Source organism: Arachis stenosperma, chromosome 9, assembly GCF_014773155.1.
Source record: "Arachis stenosperma cultivar V10309 chromosome 9, arast.V10309.gnm1.PFL2, whole genome shotgun sequence".
In the NCBI taxonomy this organism is placed as follows: domain Eukaryota; kingdom Viridiplantae; phylum Streptophyta; class Magnoliopsida; order Fabales; family Fabaceae; genus Arachis; species Arachis stenosperma.
The window spans coordinates 74,991,764-75,009,480 of NC_080385.1; the positions used below are offsets into that span (position 1 = coordinate 74,991,764).

The following is a 17,717-nucleotide window of genomic DNA, read 5'->3' on the forward strand; positions in this document are numbered from 1 at the left end:
GGTTTTGACCTTTCCTTGGCCGTTTGCGAGATGTCTTTGTCCCTTTTTTGTGGATCTTTGTAGAGTGTCGGTACTTTATTGTCCGACCTCTTTTGATCTCTTTTGGTTTCGTCCACTTTCTGCTTGGTCGAGGTGGTCCTTGGGGCTAATTTGTCTGATGACTTTTTAGTGTTTTCGTAGAACACTTTTTAGTCATTCTGAACAGTTTTTGATAGCCTTTGTCGTAGAGCCGTGGCTTTTTGTTCCGCTTTTATGCTTTTTAGTTGTTTTTGGATAACAACTTTTTAGCTAGCGTTTTGAAACTTCCTTTGATTTCGTTCTTTCGCTTGTACTTTTTAGTTGCTTTTGTAAAGCAACTTTTTAGTAAGCGTTTTTCGAAATCCTGGTTCTCGCCGTTTTAAGGCTTCTTTCTTGCCCGAGTACCTCCTTTTCGTTGGGTCCGACTTTGTCGTTGGTCGGCCCTTTTAAGTTATTTTTGCAATCTCTTTTTATTTGGCTTTTTTGAGCCTTTTCAGAGTTGCTTTATAACTTCTCACATTAATTTGAACCTCGTCGCTTTATCTTTGCCGACCTTGTGTGGTCTCTTGGCAAATGATTTTTCGCGTTTTGCCGAGCATAAATTAATGCGCCTTGGCGGGGTACTCCTGAGTTATTTCTGTAATCCTCTTTTTTGGACCTTTTGTCAGATCTCTTTCAGGGATTACTTTTGATAACTTTTTAGTAGTAGGAGTCCGACTTCGTTATGTCGGTCTCCTTTAAGTTTGTGTAATCCTCTTTCTTGGATCTTTTGTCAGAATCAAACGATGAATTCGGTTTTCATCGTGGTCGAGCGGTGAAATTGGTTTTCACCTTGCCGACCTGTCGCTTTGTAATCGGACGATAAATTTAATTTTCATCTTGCTGACTTTATCATGATCGGGTGATGAGTTTGGTTCTCATCTTGCCGACTTTGTCGTGATCGGGCGTCTTGGTAGGAAACTTTTTAGGGAATCTGCAATTTTTTAATAAAATGAAGATAAGAGTGTGTACATGTTAGTACTTACCTTTCTAGGTCGGGCAATCTTTTTGGATCTCGGCCTGGCGCCCTTTGCAGGCATGCCATGACCTTGGTAGCTCTTGCCCCTCAAGGTTGGACACTTTGTAGTAAGTTTTCCCCAGTTCTTCTGATTAACTTGGTATGATCCTTTCCAGTTAGCTGCAAGCTTCTCTTCTCCAGACCGACCTATTCTGATGTCATTTCAGATTAGGATGAGATCGTCATTGCTAGGTTTCCTTCTGATTGTATCTTGAGGCCATTTGACGTTTTAACACCTCTTCCTTAGTCTGAGCTCTTTCTCAGATTTCTGGAAGTAGGTCGAGCTCTTCCCTTTGGATTTGGGAGTTGGCTTCTTTATTGTAGAGGATTATTCTGGGGGATCCTTCTTCGATCTCTACTGGGATCATTGCCTCCACTCCGCGAGTCAATCGGAAGGGTGATTCCTCCGTGGTGAAGTGTGGAGTTGTCCGATATGCCTATAGGACTTGTGGGAGCTCTTCAGCCCAAGCTTCCTTTTGATCTGAAGACCTTTGGTTCTTTTTGCAAAAAGTTTGCGTATTCGCCTTTGAGGAGAATGTGTGCTTTGCTTAGGATTTGGCTGCTGTTCCTGTTTCTTTTCGTTGTTGCCTGACTCCTTTGTACAAAAGTTCAAGCTTTTGTTTTGTCCTTTTGTTTAAGAGGTGTTCGGACTGTTTGGGTACAGATTGTCGGCTTCTCTTCTCTGTGTTCTTGCCCTGTTGTTGCCTCCAAGGGGTGTCCCTGGACTTTCGTGTGAGTCCTGGGGTTTCCCTTTTACTGCTGTATTTAACACTTGATGTTTTGCTGTTATTGTCCGAGTTGTTTTCATTATTTGTCCGAGTTGTTTTCTGTTTTTGTCCAGGGTCCCCCGAATTGTCCAAGATGTTTTCTGGTTTTGTCCGGGGTCCCCCGAATTATCCGAGCTGTTCTCTGTAGGTTTCTTCCAGCTAAGTTTGTTTTCTGTAGGATGTCTTTTTATGGGCTGGTTTGGTCCGAACTCTGATAGTGTGAGCTTGAAAGTATGGGTGGAGTTGTTGAGAGGTGAGTACGAGGGAGTAGGCGAACTTTTTCTATCTTTTGATAGTTTAGTTCAGCCCCTTTGTAGAGCTTTGCTGATGAAGTAAACGGGTTGTTGCCCACTTTCGTCTTCTCTGACTAGTGCTGAGGCTGTTGCCCGACTTCCCACTGTGAGGTATAATATGAGTTCTTCACTTTCCCAAGTTCTAGTGAGACTGGGTGGTTGTCCCAAAAATTTTTGAAATCTCGAAAGGCTTGTTTGCATTCCGTTGTCCTTTCCAAACCTCTCTTCCTTCCTTAAGATATCTCTTTGAGGTGTCTTTTGCAAGATGATTTAGAGATCCTTCCTCCTGCGAATCCTCCATTTATCATATGAACTTGTCTCTCAGGGGTGTGAGACCAGACGTTGAGCTCGTCTGACTTCTTCAGTGTGAGGTGGACGTTTAACTCGTCCGACCTCTTCCTTCAAGTTGTCCGACCTCTTTGGTGTGAGGTGGACCTTCAACTTGTCCGACCTCTTTGGTGTGAGGTGGACCTTCAACTTGTCCGTCCTCTTTGGTGAGGTAGACCTTAACTCGCCCGACCTCTTCGGTGTGAGGTGGGCCTTCACCTTGTCCGACCTTTTTGTTGTGAGGTGGTCCTTCAACTTGTCCGGCCTCTTTGTTGTGAGGTGGGCCTTCAACTTGTCCGACCTCTTTGTTGTGAGGCGGACCTTAACTCGCCCGACCTCTTCCGTGTGAGGTGGACCTTCAACTTGTCCGGCCTCTTTGTTGTGAGGTGGGCCTTCAACTTGTCCGACCTCTTTGTTGTGAGGCGGACCTTAACTCGCCCGACCTCTTCCGTGTGAGGTGGACCTTCAACTCGTCCGACCTCTTTGGTGTGAGGTGGACCTTCAACTTTGTCCGACCTCTTTGTTGTGAGGTGGGCCTTCAACTTGTCCGACCTCTTTGTTGTGAGGCGGACCTTAACTCGCCCGACCTCTTCCGTGTGAGGTGGACCTTCAACTCGCCCGTCCTCTTCGGTGTGAGGTGGGCCTTCACTTTGTCCGACCTCTTTGTTGTGAGGTGGACCTTCAACTTTGTCCGACCTCTTTGTTGTGAGGTGGGCCTTCAACTTGTCCGACCTCTTTGTTGTGAGGCGGACCTTAACTCGCCCGACCTCTTCCGTGTGAGGTGGACCTTCAACTCGTCCGACCTCTTTGGTGTGAGGTGGGCCTTCAACTTTGTCCGACCTCTTTGTTGTGAGGTGGGCCTTCAACTTGTCCGACCTCTTTGTTGTGAGGCGGACCTTAACTCGCCCGACCTCTTCCGTGTGAGGTGGACCTTCAACTCGTCCGACCTCTTTGGTGTGAGGTGGACCTTCAACTTGCCCAATTCTTTGTTATGGGGTGGGCCTTCAACTTGTCCGACCTCTTTCTCCTTTTTGCTTTTGATTGGGCGAGGTGGTGGGATCTTCTCCGATTGATCTTCTCTTTTCTTGGACTCTTTATCCTTGTCCCGTGGTGGGTTAGGAGAATTCGGTTTTTTAGCTTTCTCCTAGTCGAGAGTTCTCTTCCATGTTGATGTATTTCTGTTCCCGTTCCTGTACCTCGTTCAGAGATGTTGGGTGCTTCTTGGATATTGAGTGGCTGAGAGGTCCTTCTCTTAGGCCATTGATGAGTCCCATGATGGCCGCTTTTGTTGGAAGACTTTGTATGTCAAGGCATGCGTTGTTGAATCTTTCCATGTAGCTGTGAAGGCTTTTCTGATCTCCTTGTTTAATTCCCAGCAAGCTTGAAGTGTGTTTGGCTTTATCCTTCTGGATGGAGAACCTGGCGAGGAATCTTCTTAACAAGGTTGTCAAACTTGTGATGGATCTTGGAGACAAACTGTCGAAGCACCATATTGCTGTCTTCGTTAGAGTAGTCGGGAAGACCTTGCATCGAATGGCGTCCGATGTGTCGGTGAGGTACATTCTTCTGAAATTACTGAGATGATGGCTTGGATCCAATGTGCCGCCGTACGGGATCATGTCGGGAGCCTTGAAGTCCTTTGGAACTTTAGCTTTCATGATATCTTTGGTGAATGTGTTTTGATCTTTGTAGGGGCTGTCTTCGTGACCGGATCGAGTTGTTTTGGCCTTTGAGATCTGCTTCGAGTTTTAGGAGCTTGTCCTTTAACTCGTGGCATCACCTAACTTCCCTTCGTAGGTCTCTCTCAGCTTCTTGTTGATGTTCCACCTTTTTTTCGAGTTGCTTTAAGCGATCTTGAAGCGCCTCTATAGCCTCCTCTTTTGGCGAATTCTCGCCTTTGGTGGGTTGAAGAGTATCTTTTGGTGTGGTATCCGCGTCTTTGTGCGGTGTTCTATCCTCTAGATCTGAATCATGGTCGTTGTCATGGTTGTCCGCCATGGTGATGGGATGACTTCCAGGTTCCCCGGCAACGGCGCCAATGTTCCGAGGGTTACCTGAAACGTGTAGCTCGGTCGTTCAGGCAAGGTCCGAGGTAGGGGTCTGTGACCCGAGCTTGGTGTGCTGAACGGCGGGGGGGTGTACCTGCAATGACACTCCGATGCTTAAGTTAGCATGGGTCCAAGCAGATATCGAGTAGAATTAGAGTATGAGTTATACCTGGGTGCTCCAGTGTATTTATAATGGTGAGATGTGGCCTCCTGTGGATAAGATAAGTTAGTTATCTTATCTTTATCTTTATCTTATCTTTAAGTGAGGTCATCTTATCTTTCAAGGGAACCGCCTTTATCTTTCTGGGCTTTAGCTGCCTTTAGATTGGGCTGTGTTCCTTCATTTTGGGCCTGCTTTGGGCTCCTTTGGCGAGTTTGGCCGAGCTCTTTGAGAAGAGGTCGGGCATTTGGCCGAGCTCCTTGAGAAGAGGTCGGGCATTTGGCCGAGCTCCTTGAGAAGAGGTCGGGCATTTGGCCGAGCTCCTTGAGAAGAGGTCGGGCATTTGGCCTGAAGAGGTCGGTTGGCTTGTCGCTAAACATCCCGGGTCGGACAGCTTGACCCAGGGTATGAACAGAAACATAATCTACAGCCAACAGTATATAAAGATAACCACTAGAGTTTGGAAATGGACCCATGAAGTCAATGCCCCAAACATCAAAAATTTCACAAAATAGCATAATTTGTTGGGACATCTCATCCCTCCTATATATATTCCCAAACCTTTGGCATGGGGGACAAGATTTACAGTAGACAGCAGCATCTTTAAAAAGAGTAGGCCACCAGAATCCACAGTCTAAAATTTTTCTAGCTGTTCTTTGAGGGCCAAAATGTCCACCACTCTCAGAGGAGTGGTAGGCTTCTAAAATGGACTAGAATTCTGACTGAGGCACACATCTTCTAATTATCTGGTCAGCACCATACCTTCATTAGTATGGATCATCCCAAATATAATATTTGGACTCGCTTTTCAGCTTGTCCCTCTGATGCTTAGTAAAATTGAAAGGGAAGGTATGGCTAACTAGATAATTAGCTACAGGTGCATACCAAGGAACTACTTCAGATACTGCATGTAACCTATCAAATGGAAAGGCATCATTGATAGGAGTGGAGTCATGCTTGATGTGCTCATGGCGACTCAAGTGGTCCGCCACTAAATTCTGAGAACCACTCCTATCCTTAATTTCTAAATAAAATTCTTGCAGCAGCAGTATCCAACGTATCAGTCTTGGTTTGAACTCTTTTTTAACTAACAGATATTTGAGAGCTGCATGGTCTGAGTACACTACCACTTTACTACCAAGTAAATAGGCTCGGAATTTTTCCAGAGCAAAAACAATAGCTAAAAGCTCTTTTTCAGTTGTAGTGTAATTAGACTGAGCAACGTCTAAGGCCTTCGAAGCATATGCAATTACGAAAGGGTCTTTACCTGCGCGCTGGGCCAGCGCTACTCCTACAGCATGGTTGGAGGCGTCACACATAATCTCAAAGGGCTGACTCCAGTCTGGTCCTCGCACAATTGGAGCTTGAGTTAAGGCGATCTTCAGCTTATCAAATGCTTCCATGCAGTCCTCACTCAACTCAAATCCAACATCCTTCTGCAGCAGTCTAGATAAAGGTAAAGCTACCTTACTAAAGTCCTTGATAAATCTCCGGTAAAAACCTGCATGACAAAGGAACGAACGGACTTCCCTCACGGAGGATGGGTAAGGCAGACTAGAAATGACATTTACCTTTGCTGGATCTACAGAAATACCAGTATTAGAGACAACATGTCCTAAAATAATACCTTGTTTGACCATAAAATGACACTTTTCAAAATTCAAAACAAGGTTTGATCTAACACACCTATCTAATACTCAAGATAAACTATCCAAGCAAAGACTAAAGGAATCACCGTATAAGCTAAAATCATCCATAAAAACTTCCATACAATTTTCAATGAGATCAGAGAAAAGACTCATCATGCACCTTTGGAAAGTAGCTGGTGCATTGCATAAGCAAAAAGGCATCCTCGTGTAAGCATAAGTTCCAAAGGGACATGTAAAAGTAGTCTTTTCTTGATCTTAAGGAGCTATATGAATCTGGAAATAGCCTGTATAACCATCTAAAAAGCAATAATGCGATTTACGTGACAGGCGATCCAGCATTTGATCAATGAATGGCAAGGGATAGTGATCCTTACGAGTGGCCTGGTTGAGATGCCTATAGTCAATGCATACCCTCCAGAAGTTCTGCACTCTAGTTGCTATGAGCTCTCCTCGCTCATTCTTTACTGTTGTGACTCCAGACTTCTTGGGCACCACTTGCACTAGACTGACCCATTCGCTATCTGAGATGGGGTAAATGATATCTGCTTCCAGCAGTCTGGTCACTTCCTTCGTGACAACCTCCAAAATGGTAGGGTTCAGTCTTCTTTGGGGTTGATGAACAGGCCTTGTTCCCTCTTCTAAAAATGTTCTGTGCTCACAAAATTGAGGGCTGATGCCTACTATATCCGCCAAGCTCCACCCAATTACTTTCTTGTGACTTCTCAGCACACCAAGCAACTGCTCCTCCTGTTGCGATGTGAGTTCTCTTGCAATAATAACTGGGAATTTCTGATTGTCCTCAAGGTAAGCATATTTGAGGTGGGTGGAAGGGGTTTCAACTCCAATTTCTGCTCCTGACTGGGCACTGGATCGTTTGGAGCCAGTGATGATGGCATAATATCCTCATTGTGTTCAGAGGGGTTCCCCACACTTGGACCTTGCTCCATGTGCATCTCTTCTACTGCTTCTTGGTGAACTGCAACCACTGTCTCATCAATTATGTCACACTGGAAGATGGAATGGTCTTCCGGAGGATGCTTCATAGCCTCATTCTGATTAAAGCTCACTGCTCGGCCATCTATCTCAAAAGAATAGGTTCCTGAGAATGCATCCAACTTGAACTTTGAGGTCTTCAGGAATGGTCTTCCGAGCAAGATGAATGACGGCTTTCCTGAATTATTTTGGGGCATCTTCAAGATATAGAAGTCAATGTGAAATGTGAGCCCCTTAATGCTCACTAGCACGTCCTCAGCAATTCCAACTACTGTAATAATGCTTTTATCTGCTAACACAAAACGAGCTGCCGACCTTTTTATGAGAGGGAGCCTCAAGGCATTATATATAGACAAAGGCATAATACTCATACACGCTCCTAAATCACACATGCAATCAGAAAATATTACATCCCCAATGGTATAATTAACCATGTATTTACCTCGATCACTACATTTTTCAGGTATATCCCCCATTAAAGCACATATAGAACTACCTAAAGGAATAGTTTCTAATTCATTAATCCTATCCTTATGTATGCACAAATCCTTTAGAAACTTCGCATATTTAGGTACTTGTTGAATAACATCAAAAAGGGGAACAGTTACCTCAACCTTTTTGAAGATTTCTACCATTTTTGGGTCAAGTTCCATCTGCTTTCTGGGCTTTCTTGCAAGGTGTGGAAATGGAATAGGGGTGGCATCTTTGGTATCCTTAGCTCCTTCTGGTGCACCATTCTCTGGTTGAGTTGCTTCTTCTTCAACCGTGTCTTGTACTTCATCTTCCCTTTCAACATCCTCCACTTCAACCATGTCCTCAGTTGGGGCGTGTTCTAGTGAGCTTGGTTCCTCAATATTCCTCTCTTGTATTGTGGTTCCGGACCTCAAAGTGATGGCATTGATGCCACCCTTGGGGTTGGGTAAGGGTTGAGAAGGAATTCCACTAGAGCTTGAAGGCTGATTGTTAGAGTTATTCAGTGATCCAATCTGTAAGACAAGAGCTTGTAAGGTAGAGTTCAGACCGTTTAAAGTAAAAGTAAGGTTGTTCTCCATGGTCTTCTGTCTCTGATAAATAGAGTGTAGTAACTCATCATTGGAAGAGGAAGAGGGGTAAGTGATATGAGGGGTCTGCTGAGACGCTTAGGGCTGCCTTAGGTGAGGTGCTCTGTAAGCCTAGATCTGGTTCTGTTGTTGATAGGTAGGGTTCTGTGGATACCGGTTCTGCTGATTGTCGTTATTATTCCACCTCTGATTTCCTTGGCTGTCTCTGCCTCCTCTATTATAGTTGTCCCTCCAACCTTGGTTAAAGTTCCCACCTTGGTTATAGTTGCCGCCTTGTTGATAGTATCCTTGATTCGGGCGGTCATAGAAATTATGAGTAGCTGTCACGGTGTTGTCCTCATGTTGGAGTTGTGGACATTCATCAGTGTAATGATTAGAATCAGCGCATATTCCACATATTCTCTGAGGAACCATTTGTTGACTATGTTGTGGTGAAGGGGGTTGATATTGTTGTTGGCTCAGATGTATCTGCTTTAGTAGGTTGGTCATCTCACATATTCATTGTGTGAGAGCATTATTCTCATTGCTAAAGGACACCTCCGCCACAGCCTTGGGGTGGTTGTTCCTGTTGTGCTTGTGACTCCGACCAGACTCAACCAGGTCGGTGATTAGTTTCCATGCTTCATCTGTGGTCTTGTACTTTTTCAGAGAACCATTGCTTGCACCATCTAACGTAGTTTTATCATGAGGCTTCATGCCTTGTGTGAAGTAGTGATGCGTGAGCATCTTGTCTATCTTTTCCTAGTGAATTTGCATCTAAATTGTTGAGTTTAATTAAGAATTAATTATATTTTAGCCACTATAGATGCTATTTTGAGTTTTGTGCAATTTTATTCATTTTAGGTAGCATTTGGATGGATTTGATGAAGTTTCTGCAGAAAAAAAAAGAAGAAACCAAAGGGGTGACCAGCAAAGACCGACGCGGACGCATGGCTCACGCGACCGCGTGGAATGGAGAAATCGCAATGACGCGATCGTGTGCTTGACGCGAACGCGTGGACTGGAATTTGCACAAATGACACGAGCGCGTGGATGACGCGGACGCGTCACATGCGCGATCTGCAATAATTCAGAAAATGCTGGTTACGATTTCTAGGCTATTTTTTACCCAGTTTCAAGCCCAGAAAACACATATTAGAAGCTGCAGAATGGACAAATCAAGTGGTCCCCACCCGTCAACTGAAGATTTGTTAATTAATTCGAATTTAAATTCAAATCTTATCTTTTGGGAAAAGATATTATTTTTATTTTTTGATTTTAAACCTATTAGGATTAGTAATAAATAGAAACTCTGTACATTTAGACAGGTACCAGATTGTTACGAGAACCCTTATTTTTTCTTCTCTGAACCATGAGCAACTAATTCTTCATTGTTAAGGTTAGGAGCTCTGTCTATTTGTAATGGATTAATTCGTTTGATCTTTCTAATTTATTCATGTTTTGATTTATATTTCAATAATTGTTTTCGCTCTAAATTTTATGAATATTGGGTGGAACGGAAGTATGACCCATGTTCTAATTGAGTTCTTGTAAAAGTTGGAAAAGCTCTTTACTTGAACAACAGCTTGAAAACATATTATACTGAATTTTTAATTGTTTGTATTTAATGGGATATGTGACATATAATCCCTTTATTTGTGGATAATTAGGATTCTTTTGGCATATAAACTAGAAATTGATCATCACCCCCTAATTGGAATTAATTGACCAAGGAATTGGCAGTTAATGAATTTTAGAGGAGACTAGGAAGGTCTAAGGAATTAGGGTCTAGTCACATATAGTTTGCCATGAAATTATATCTTGCATGATTAAATTAGTTAGTAATAAAAGTTAATCTAAAAAATAGATAACTCTGAAACCTTAACTGCTTTCTCAACATTTTATTCCCAACTCATTTATTTGTCTATCCTTTTGATATTCTGAGTTCGAACTTAAACCTTTTGAACATCTCAAAACCAATTTAATCCAATCAATCAATCATTGTTGCTTGATCCATCAATCCTCGTGGGATCGACCCTTACTCACGTAAGGTATTACTTGGTACGACCCGGTGCACTTGCCGGTTAGTAAGTGTGGGTTATAAATTCCGCATCAAGTTTTTGGCGCCGTTGCCGGGGATTGACTGTGATTAACAACTACCAGTTGTTTGATTGCCTAGATTAGGCATTTTAGTTTTAATTTTTATTTAAATATTTTTTTATTATTTTTCAAAAAAAATATTAACGTAAAATTTTTCTTTATGTTGTTAACCAATTTTTTTCTTCATTTCCGTCCAGTACCCTCTCCCCCCTTTTTCGTTTTCTTTTTTTTCTTTTATTTAAAAAAAAAACTTTAATGAATAAATAGCACCAATATTTTTCTTAATTTCTGAAATTAAGTTTGGTGTTGACTATTTATTATTTTTTTCTATTTATTTTATTCAATATTTTTATCTCTTTACACAGGTTACCTCACTGGGAATTCTCTGCACTCTAACGTAGAGATTCCCATTCTTTTTTTGTTTTCTAGTTGTTTATGCGCAGGAACAGAGACGAAGAACATCTCTTAGACTTTGATCCTGAACCTGAAAGGACTTTCAGGCGGCGTTTACAACAAGCAAGACTTTATAAGGCTGCAGAATCCACCATGGATCCGACTAATAATGATAATACCAATGCGGTAAACCCGAATGGAAATTAGCAACAAAGGAGAGTGCTTGGCTCCTACTCTTCTCCTACCGCAGATCTTTATGGAAAAAGCATCGTAGTGCCTCCTATTACTGCGAACAACTTTGAGTTGAAGCCTCAACTGGTCACCCTGGTGCAACATAACTGCCAGTATCATGGTCTTCCCCACGAAGATCCAAATCAGTTTATTTCTAGTTTTTTGCAAATTTGTGACACTGTGAAAACAAATGGAGTGAACCCAGATGTGTACAAACTAATGCTCTTCCCGTTTGCTCTGAGGGATGGCGCAAAACTATGGCTAGATTCTCAACTCAAGAACAATTTGGATACTTGGAACAAGGTGGATACTGAGTTTCTCACAAAATTTTTCCCACCAAAGAAGCTGACTAAGCTTACGATGGAGGTTCAGACCTTAAGACAGAAGGATGGTGAGACTCTGTATGAAGCTTGGGAGAGATACAAGCTACTAACTAGGCAATGCCCTCCAGACATGTTCTCCAAATGGGCAAAAATAGACATATTTTATGAAGGCTTGAGTGAATTGTCCAAAATGTGCTTAGACAATTCTGCAGGAGGTTCATTGCACAAGAAGAAGACACCGGAGGAGACTATTGAGCTTATTGAATTGGTTGCTAGCAACCAATATTTATACTCCTCTAACAGGAATCCTGTGAATTCTGAAACCCCTCAGAAGAGAGGTGTGTTGGAAGTAGATGCTATTAATGCTCTTCTTGCTCAGAACAAGCTGATGTCTTAGCAAATAAATCTACTTACTCAACAGATGGGTGGCATGCAAGTCTCAGCTATCAACACCCAAAATCCACCACAAGAAGTCTCCTATGACATGATGGTGCACGAAATTGTGATCTCTACTTTTCACAACTCAAACAATCCCCGGTAATGGCTCCAAAAACTTGGTGCTCAATACCATGGTCTAAACATAATTTCACAACTTCGCACAACTAACCAGCAAGTGCACTGGATCGTCCAAGTAATAAACCTTACGCGAGTAAGGGTCGATCCCACGGAGATTGTTGGTATGAAGCAAGCTATGGTCACCTTGTAAATCTCAGTCAGGCAGATTCAAATGGTTATGAATGATATATGAATAAAGCATAAAATAAGGATAGAGATACTTATGTAATTCATTGGTGAGAATTTCAGATAAGCGTATGGAGATGCTTTGTCCCTTCCGTCTCTCTGCTTTCTAATTGTCTTCATCCAATCCTTCTTACTCCTTTCCTCTCAGTGAAAATGTTCAACGCGCTCTGTCACAGCACGGCTAATCATCTATCGGTTCTCAATCAGGTTGGAATAGAATCCATTGATTCTTTTGCGTCTGTCACTAACGCCCAACCTTCAGGAGTTTGAAGCTCGTCACAGTCATTCAATCATTGAATCCTACTCAGAATACCACAGACAAGGTTTAGACCTTCCAGATTCTCTTGAATTCCGCCATCAATTCTAGCTTATACCACGAAGATTCTGATTAAGGAATCCAAGAGATATCCACTCAATCTAAGGTAGAAAGGAGGTGGTTGTCAGGCACACGTTCATAGGTGAGAATGATGATGAGTGTCACAGATCATCACATTCATCAAGTTGAGGAACAAGTGATATCTTAGAACAAGAACAAGCTGAATTGAATAGAAGAACAATAGTAATTGCATTAATACTCGAGGTACAGCAAAGCTCCACACCTTAATCTATGGTGTGTAGAAACTCCACCGTTGAAAATACATAAGAACAAGGTTCAGGTATGGCCGTGAGGCCAGCCCCCATGATCTAAGAACTAGATGTCCAAAGATGATCCTAAGATCTGAAATGATCAAAAGATATAAAATACAATAGCAAAAGGTCCTATTTGTAGAGAACTAGTAGCCTAGGGTTTACAGAAATGAGTAAATGACATAAAAATCCACTTCCGGGCCCACTTGGTGTGTGTCTGGGCTGAGCATTGAATCTTTCATGTGTAGAGACTTTTCTTGGAGTTAAACGCCAGTTTTGTGCCAGTTTGGGCGTTTAACTCCCATTCTTGTGCCAGTTCCGGCATTTAACGCCGGGCAGTTTTGAGCTAATTTGGAACGCCGGTTTGGGCCATCAAATCTTGGGCAAAGTATGGACTATTATACATTGCTGGAAAGCCCAGGATGTCTACTTTCCAACGCAATTGAGAGCGCGCCAATTGAGTTTTTGTAGTTCCAGAAAATCCACTTCGAGTGCAGGGAGGTCAGAATCCAATAGCATCTGCAGTCCTTTTCAGCCTCTGAATTAGATTTTTGCTCAGGTCCCTCAATTTCAGCCAGAAAATACCTAAAATCACACAAAAATACACAAACTCATAGTAAAGTCTAGAAAGGTGAATTTTAACTAAAAACTAATAAAAATATAATAAAAACTAACTAAAACATACTAAAAACAATGCCAAAAAGCGTATAAATTATCCGCTCATCACATGACAGGTAATTTTGTGCAAAATGATCATTATGATTATGCTCAACCTTCTTGTGAACAGGTGAATTACATGGGGGAGTGGTCCCAGGAATCCCAACAATGACCCATATTCTAAGACATACAACCAGGGATGGAGAAATCACCCAAATTTTGGATGGAGGGATCAACCTCAGAGACCTCAGAACTTCAACAATAATTCTCAGGGTGGTTTCCAACAGAACAATAATTTGGAAGCAATATTGACAGGTTTTAGACAGAAAACCAGAGCATCCATCAAGAACCTGGAGATTCAAATGGGTCAACTAGCCACTAGAGTTAATGAAATTGATCAGAGGACCACTAATAGCCTTCCTAGTAACACAATTCCAAATCCAAGAGAGGAATGTAAGGCTATCACTGTGATAAGTGGACAATTGACAAGTGAAGAAGCACAAGTTATGCAGGAAACCAGAGCCTCCATTAAAAATTTAGAAGTACTAGTGGGTCAATTGAGCAAGCAAATACTTGAGAAGTCTGCAAGTACATTTCAAGGTGATACAGTGGTGAACTCAGGAGAAGATTGCAAGGCTATTCAATTAAGAAGTGGTAAAGTAGCTGGTTCTAAGACCAAGGTCAATGAAGAGCTAGTTGAAAAGGATGCTCCAGAGGAGAAGAAAGAAGAGTTGGAGCACGCCCCTCCAAAGTGTGCGGACAATCCATTCCCAGACTCTCTTGACACTTATCCTACACTGCCAAAGGCTCCTGAGTACAAGCCTAAGATGCCATATCCACAGAGACTTCAAAAAGAGACCAAGGACAAGCAGTTTTCAAAGTTCTTAGAAATCTTTAGAAAGTTACAAATTAATATTCCTTTTGCTGAGGTTCTGGAGCAAATGCCTATCTATGCCAAATTCATGAAGGAGTTATTGTCAAAGAAAAAACGTTTAAAGGGAGATGGGACAGTAGTCCTCACTAAGGAATATAGTGCTGTAATTCAGAATAACTTGCCAAAGAAGATGCCAGATCTAGGGAGCTTTCAAATTCCATGCACCATTGGGAGCACAATCTTTGAGAAAGCCCTATGTGATCAACGGGCAAGCATAAATCTAATGCCCTTATCTGTGATGAAGAAGCTGCAAATCCAAGAGGCACAACCCACAAAGATAGCATTGCAGATGGCAGATAAATCTATGAAGCCTGCATATGGATTAGTGGAGAATATCTTGGTCAAAGTGGGTAAGTTCTTCCTCCCAGCAGACTTTGTGATTCTTGATACAGGAGAAGATGAGAATGCCTCTATAATTCTAGGAAGACCATTTCTAGCCACTGGAAGAGCTCTGATTGATGTAGAAGTGGGTGAATTAGTGCTTACAGTGCATAATGAGCAACTGGTCTTTCATGTCTTCAAAGATATACATCCAACAGGTGAAGAAGAGAGGTGCATGCAGGCTTAGCTTATTGATCCAAATCTTCAAAAACCCCCTGATAATACACAGCAGAATCTACAGCTCAAACCTCCCTTGGCAACAATCAATAAAATTCCTCCTGACATCAAACCAAAGTTTGGTGTTGGAAATACATCATCTACCAAGGAGGAGGTTCCCAAAAAGAAGAAAGTACCCAGAGGATGGAGAAACCAAAAGATCCCCACCGAAGGTTTCTCTCCAGGAATGAAGGTGGTGTTGACCAGCAATCCAGCATGGGTTTATACAGTAATCAGAATCCTCTCTCTGGAGCATATCAAGCTACGTTATGGAGACACAGGAAAGAAGTTCAAAGTAAGGGGTGAAGAGTTGAGCCCCTATGATCCTCCTCCTTAGAGGAGCTGACCGTCAAGCTAGTGACGATAAAGAAGCGCTTTTCGGGAGGCAACCTGATAATTTCGTATCCTTAGCTATTTTTATTTTTTGTAGTAGTAGTTTTCTTATTTATTTTATTTTTATTGAGTTCTTACTAATTTTCTGATCATGCAGCTATGTTATTCCAGGAACCGAACACTTCAAGCTCTAAAAAAAAATGCCACGCGACGCGACCGCATCAGCGACGCGTCCGCGTCGCAAGGAGAGGGGAGAAAATAAAAACGAGCAGAGAGTCATGCTGGAGCGTGGCTGGAGGCGTGCTAGTGGCACAAATCGCCCCACGTGACCGCATCCCCGACGCATCCGCGTCATGTGGGAATATTATCCTCCCATGCGACTGCGTGACCCACGCGGCCGCGTGCCCTGATTTTCGACGTAAAAAGGGTGCACAACCAAATATTGCGCTGGAGTGGTGCTGGCTTGGTGCTAGACGCATAATCCCTATCACACGAACGCGTCACCGACGCGTCCGCGTCATTCCCTTTTGAAGCCACTTACGCGATCGCATGCCCCACGCGATCGCATGCCCCACGCGATCGCGTCACCCCAAATTTGGCAAATATTTAAATTCAAACAGAGAGTTGTGCAAGCGCGAGGCTGCACTCGCGCCCGAAGCATAACATGGGTCACGCGACAGCGTGACCGACGTGACTGCATCAACTAAATACAACGCAATCACGCGTCGCTTGCACCACACTAGTTCGCCGCCCAATTTTCTTTCTCTCTCTCTCTCTCCCAATCCTAATTCTCTCTTATTCTTTTATCCTTTTATTTTTATCTCTTCTTAATATTTGTCTCTTCTATTTTCAGTTCTTATTTGCTTGAGGACAAGCAAACTTTTAAGTTTGGTGATGTTGGACGCTGCGCTTATTGGTTTTCTGGCACAAAAGGGAGTCGAATCATCTTCACTGAGGAGCACAACCTGAAGAATAAAGTGACCGCTAGGATAACTAAGGTGGTTGAGTTCCTTTCATTTTTATTTCTCTCATCTTTTTTCTATGTTATGTCCTCATGTTGTCCTCATGTTGTCCTCATGTTGGAGTTGTGGACATTCATCAGTGTAATGATTAGAATCAGCGCATATTCCACATATTCTCTGAGGAACCATTTGTTGACTATGTTGTGGTGAAGGGGGTTGATATTGTTGTTGGCTCAGATGTATCTGCTTTAGTAGGTTGGTCATCTCACATATTGATTGTGTGAGAGCATTATTCTCATTGCTAAAGGACACCTCCGCCACAGCCTTGGGGTGGTTGTTCCTGTTGTGCTTGTGACTCTGAGCAGACTCATCCAGGTCGGTGATTAGTTGCCATGCTTCATCTGTGGTCTTGTACTTTTTCAGAGAACCATTGCTTGCACCATCTAACGTAGTTTTATCCTGAGGCTTCATGCCTTGTGTTAAGTAGTGATGCGTGAGCATCTTGTCTATCTTTTCCTAGTGAATTTGCATAAAAATTGTTGAGTTTAATTAAGAATTAATTATATTTTAGCCACTATGGATGCTATTTTGAGTTTTGTGCAATTTTATTCATTTTAGGTAGTATTCGGAGGGATTTGAAGAAGTTTCTGTAGAGAAAAAAAAGAAGAAACCAAAGGGGTGACCAGCGAAGACCGACGCGGACGCATGGCTCACGCGACCGCATGGAATGGAGAAATCGCAATGACGCGATCACGTGCTTGACGCGAACGCGTGGACTGGAATCTGCACAAATGAAACGAGCGCGTGGATGACGCGGACGCGTCACATGCGCGATCTGCAATAATTCAGAAAATGCTGGTTACGATTTCTGGGCTGTTTTTTACCCAGTTTCCCGCCCAGAAAACATATATTAGAAGCTGCAGAATGGACAAATCAAGTGGTTCCCACCCATCAACTGAAGATCTGTTAATTAATTCGAATTTAAATTCAAATCTTATCTTTTGGAAAAAGATATTATTTTTATTTTTTGATTTTAAACCTATTAGGATTAGTAATAAATAGAAACTCTATACATTTAGACAGGTACCAGATTGTTACGAGAACCCTTATTTTTTCTTCTCTGAACCATGAGCAACTAATTCTTCATTGTTAAGGTTAGGAGCTCTGTCTATTTGTAATGGATTAATTCGTTTGATCTTTCTAATTTATTCATGTTTTGATTTATATTTCAATAATTGTTTTTGCTCTAAATTTTATGAATATTGGGTGGAACAGAAGTATGACCCATGTTCTAATTGAGTTCTTGTAAAACTTGGAAAAGCTCTTTACTTGAACAACAGCTTGAAAACATATTATACTGAATTTTTAATTGTTTGTATTTAATGGGATACGTGACATATAATCCCGTTATTTGTGGATAATTAGGATTCTTTTGGCATATAAACTAGAAATTGATCATCACCCCCT

The 17,717-nt window shown here is 42.3% G+C and overlaps 1 protein-coding gene across 1 annotated transcript; it reads right to left on the reverse strand.

Moving 5' to 3' along the window:
* Positions 1 to 8,484: 8,484 nt before the first annotated feature.
* Positions 8,485 to 8,862, reverse strand: LOC130949620 (eukaryotic peptide chain release factor GTP-binding subunit-like). Its single transcript, XM_057878289.1, has one exon. The coding sequence runs from the start codon at positions 8,860 to 8,862 to the stop codon at positions 8,485 to 8,487; it is 378 nt and encodes a 125-aa protein (XP_057734272.1).
* Between the last annotated feature and the right edge of the window lie 8,855 nt (positions 8,863 to 17,717).